Source organism: Bombus impatiens, unplaced genomic scaffold (genome assembly GCF_000188095.3).
Source record: "Bombus impatiens unplaced genomic scaffold, BIMP_2.2 scf_0457, whole genome shotgun sequence".
Classification (NCBI taxonomy): domain Eukaryota; kingdom Metazoa; phylum Arthropoda; class Insecta; order Hymenoptera; family Apidae; genus Bombus; species Bombus impatiens.
The window spans coordinates 1-4,436 of record NT_176876.1 but is presented as its reverse complement, the minus strand read 5'-3'; the positions used below and the strand labels follow the sequence as shown (position 1 = coordinate 4,436).

The 4,436-nt window shown below is 39.8% G+C and overlaps 1 protein-coding gene across 1 annotated transcript in view; it reads left to right on the top strand.

Moving 5' to 3' along the window:
- The window catches only part of LOC117151813, a 3,766-nt gene extending 747 nt beyond the window's left edge, over nt 1-3,019 (top strand). The window contains exons 2-4 of the mRNA XM_033321466.1: nt 1,327-1,457; nt 2,079-2,135; nt 2,434-3,019. Coding sequence (XP_033177357.1) covers nt 1,327-1,457; nt 2,079-2,135; nt 2,434-2,977 — 732 coding nt within the window. The 3' untranslated portion in view covers nt 2,978-3,019. The remainder of the gene's footprint in view (nt 1-1,326; nt 1,458-2,078; nt 2,136-2,433) is intronic.
- The last annotated feature ends 1,417 nt before the right edge of the window (nt 3,020-4,436 follow it).

The following is a 4,436-nucleotide window of genomic DNA, read 5'->3' as shown; positions in this document are numbered from 1 at the left end:
CACGCGGGGCGTGGGGGAGGGGGCGGTGTATCGCTCACACCTGTTCCCGGGCCTCTTTCGATCGCAGCCGGGACGGTCATCGTGGAAGTTTTAGTCGGTTGGAGTCCGGCACTGCCACGCCGTTTTTCCCCAGAAGCGACCTGATGTCCGTGCGGATTTCCTCCACAGTAATAAAAAAAAAGTATTTTTTTGTGTTTTTTCTGTGTTTGTTTTTGGTGTCTTTCCGGGGGAGGGCCAGGTTGTATCTCCATCGGGAGTCTGTCGTCTGTCCATTTATGTTTTCTTCGTAAAGTATGGTTTTGATCCCTATTTTTCTTTTTATGTGATATATTATTGGGATGTTGTTTTGGTCCTGGTGGTAGTTTTTTTCGTCTAGGTATAGGAAAGCTTCTGGGGGGATGTGGCCTGTTGTGAGGGTGTTTTTGTAACATGCGTTGTTAGACAATAGGCAGCTGAAAATTAAGCTATTTTCTTGTATTTTTGCCGCTTGCGCGATGTGACAGTCGATGCGGTGAATGTTGGCTAGGTCGTATATTGTTTTATTTTTTACATATTTTTTGAATCCGCTGTGTTCGGACCTGTATGTACTTAGCCCTGATGCATTTTCTTTCGAATATGCGGATTTTTACCATCTGGGAGGCTGATATGCTGTACCAGATTGGGCAGCCGCAGGTAATGATCGGTCTGCTTAGTGCTTGGTAGCATAGTATTTTTACTTTGCTGTCGAGATGTTTGGAGTAGAATAGTCCTTTTATTTTCCAGAATGCTTTATTGGCCTTAGCAAGTTGGATTTTGGTGTGCTGCTTGTAGTTTAATTTGTCGTCTATGTTTATTCCTAGGTATTTTATGCAGTTTTGTGTGGTATGAGTGCCCCTTTGTTTGCTTTTTCTCAAGTGCCCCTTTGTTTGCTTTTTCTCTTACTTGGAATTTTCTGCAGTGTTCTCTTTCTGTTGGGCCGATTTCACTTAACTTGGGTCTGAACAGTATGGTTTCGCATTTGCTTGTGTTGATTTTTAGTTTCCATGCGTGGTAATAGTCGTTTATTTTTTCGAAAAGTTCTTGCAGTTCAGTTTTTATTGTCTTAGTTTTGCGGCCTGTTACGTAGATGATTAGGTCATCTGCGAAGGCTATGGAGCATTTGTGGGTGGATGTATTGAGATTAAAGAGGTTTAGTAAGGCACTGTTGTAAATACTGAAAAGTAGCAGGGAATTTACTGTACCTTGTTGCAGACAGTTTGTTATGGAGGTTTCTTTGCTTGATGTGTTTGAGCCGTCGGTCATTACGAATGTTCTGCTTATGATCATGTCCCAGACTATTTTAATTAGGTGTTTAGGAAGGTTTATCTTGATCAATTTGTATATGAGACCTGGGATCCAGACTGTCAAAAGCTTTTTCGAGGTCTATTAAGCAGGCGGCTACTCGTTGTTTTGCGTTTAGAGCCCAGCAGATGTCCCACGTAAGTTTGTTTATTGCGTGAATTGTGGAGTGTTTGTGCCAGAAGCCGAATTGATTCTCTGGGATTATGTCATTTTTTGTGCAGAAGGAGGTTAGGAGGTTGTTTATGATTATTTCAAATACTTTGCTTATGTTGAGGAGTAGACTTATGCGTCGAAGGTTTGCGGGTGATGAGCCGTCTGTATCTTTTTTTGTAATAGCTATCAATTTGGCTTTTTTCCATTTTCTGGGGAAATATGTGTTGTTTAGAGCACTGTTGAAGAGTACTGTGTAGTACCATTTTATTTTGTTCGGTAGGCGCTTGAGTAAAATGTTTGGGATGCCGTCGAAGCCGGAGGATTTTTTGTTGTTTAGTTTGGAGAAGTTTAGTTTGTGTTTGGTTGATTGTAATTTGTGAAGTAGTTTATTTCTGGATCAGGTTGTTTGGGGTTGTCTGCGGTGTTTTCGTTTGAGAATCTGCAGACTGTTTTGTTTAGCGTTTTGTCTTATTCCATTTCATTTTTGAGTTTGTTTGTTTCTGCGATGATAATTCTGTTTAGTTGATCTCGGCCCACGTGTTCGTTTTGTGTGTATATTTTGGAAAAGTGGGTGCCGATAATGTCTAGTTTTTCTGTTGTTTTAGTTATTATGAAGTTACCCTCGGTGTCTTTGGTGGTGAAAGATTTTTGAAGGGAGATCGGTTAGCGAGAAAATTAATCGTAATTTCAGTAGAAAGGAAACCGTTGGATCTTCTTTATGTTGCACAACAGCACATGAAATGTGGAGGAAGTTGAATATAGTATATGACGTGAAGTCGGGTGAGAATCTAAATATGGTCCAGAAGCAGTTCGTCAATTTTAAATGGGAAGAATCTGAAAATGTCTCTTACAACCTATCAAAGTTGGAACTGATAGCGGCAAAGATGAAAGCCCTTGGGAGTAAAACTGAGAGAAAATGCTGATAACACGCATTTTCAACAAATTTGATCATTTTCACAGTGCGTGGGATTCCGTGGAAGAACGAAAGAAGACCTTAGACAGGCTTAGTACCAGGCTGATGACGGAAGAAATCAGATGGAAGAAAGACGACCAGGAAACATCGGTGGCACTGGTAACAAAAAGTAATAATTATAAAAGGGAACAGCAGAAGCAGTCAAGTAAACGTGAATACGAGAAACAAGGACCAAGCTGCTTTAACTGTGGAAAAGTTGGCCATCTAAAGAAGGATTACTTTAGATGGTTTATATGCAAAAGGAAAGGCCACACCAGTAAAAATTGTTTTAAAAATAACAAAAGAAGCAACAGTAGAGACAACCAGGAACCTAGAAATCAAAATCGAGATCATAGCGGAATTGGTCTATTAGGAAGCACCTCAGCGATACAAGCGACAAACCCTGATGTTTGGATAATCGATTCAGGAGCTACGGATCACATGACAGGAAAACGGGAATGGTTCAGCGCCTTCAAAGAATTCGATAACACGGTGAAGATAGAGATCGGCGATGGTACATTGATACGTGCGGCAAAGGAAAAATCAGAGTAGAGACTTTTGTGGACGGCAAATGGATAACATATACAATGAACGATGTTCTGTACGTGCCAGGTATGAAAACAAATTTATTTTCGATTAGATCCGTCGCAAGAAGGGGCATAGATTTCTGTGTTTCAAAGGAAGGGACCAATTGTATATTTTTACAAAATCAGAAAATAATAGCAAGAGGTTCTGTTATCGGAAATTTGTATAAAGTAGATATGCGAATTATCATACCGTCAGTTTGTAATTTTAGCAATAGAACAGAGTCAAACGCGGACACATTGCAGTTATGGCACGAACGGCTATGTCATCAAAACATCAGACACGTTAAAGAGTTCTTAAAGAATTCGAATATGAAAGTTGTGGAGGATAGGAACTTTTTTTTTGTGAAGGTTGCGCGTACGGGAAACAGCATAGATCGAATATTCACAAGAAAATCAACCGGGCTACTAAACCTCGCGAAATTATTTATGCGGATGTATGTGGACCTATGGAAGTCCAGTCATTAGGCAGGAAACTGTATTTTCTTACATTTAAAGATGCTTTTTCCAAATTCACAAAGATTTACTTCTTACAAAGTAAGTCAGAAGTAATTGAAAAATTAAAAACTTTTTGCCTAGAAGTTGAGAATCAATTTAACGATAAGATTAAAGAAATTCATAGTGATGGAGGGAAAGAATTAAAAAATAAAGAGATCAAAGAATTGTTAAGAAACCAGGGAATTAGGCACACAATTAACGTCCCATTCACTCCTGAACAGAATGGTGTCGCAGAAAGGGAAAATAGAACAATAGTAGAGGCAGGTCGGTCGATGCTATATTTGAAACCAAATCTACCGCTGTTTTTATGGGCCGAAGCCATGAACACAGCAGCACATGTCACAAATAAGACTGGGCCGACAAGACAAGACAAGAAAACAGCGTATGAACTGTGGTACGGGAAATGGCCAGGAAACCGCCGAATTTAGAAAAGTTTAGAGTTTTCGGTACTGAGTGCTTTGCACACATACCTGCGGAGAAGAGAACAAAACTAGACAAAAAGGCTAACAAAGGATATTTGGTAGGCTATTTAGATGACGGACGAGGGTATCGAGTGTACGTGCCAACAGTAAGAAATGTAATATTAAGCCGTGACGTAATATTTAAGCCCGAACTAGAAAGTGCGAAATTTATTAATTTAAGTTTGCCGAAAATTGTCGAGTGCGAAGATGTGAATGCGCAGAGCGATAGAGCATGTATGTATGAAAGTGCAGAGAGTGAACATGAAAAACAACCTTATGGAACTAGCGGCAACGTGAGACAATTGAGAGATAGAGATAAGATCAAACGAACCGATTTTTATCGTAATCTAGTAACGTACGTAGCGGAAAAATTACCGGTAGATTTTAACGAAGCGATGAGTTCCGAAAAGAAAGAGTTATCGGAAACGGCTATGAATGATGAAATGAAATCGCACCATGAAAATAAGA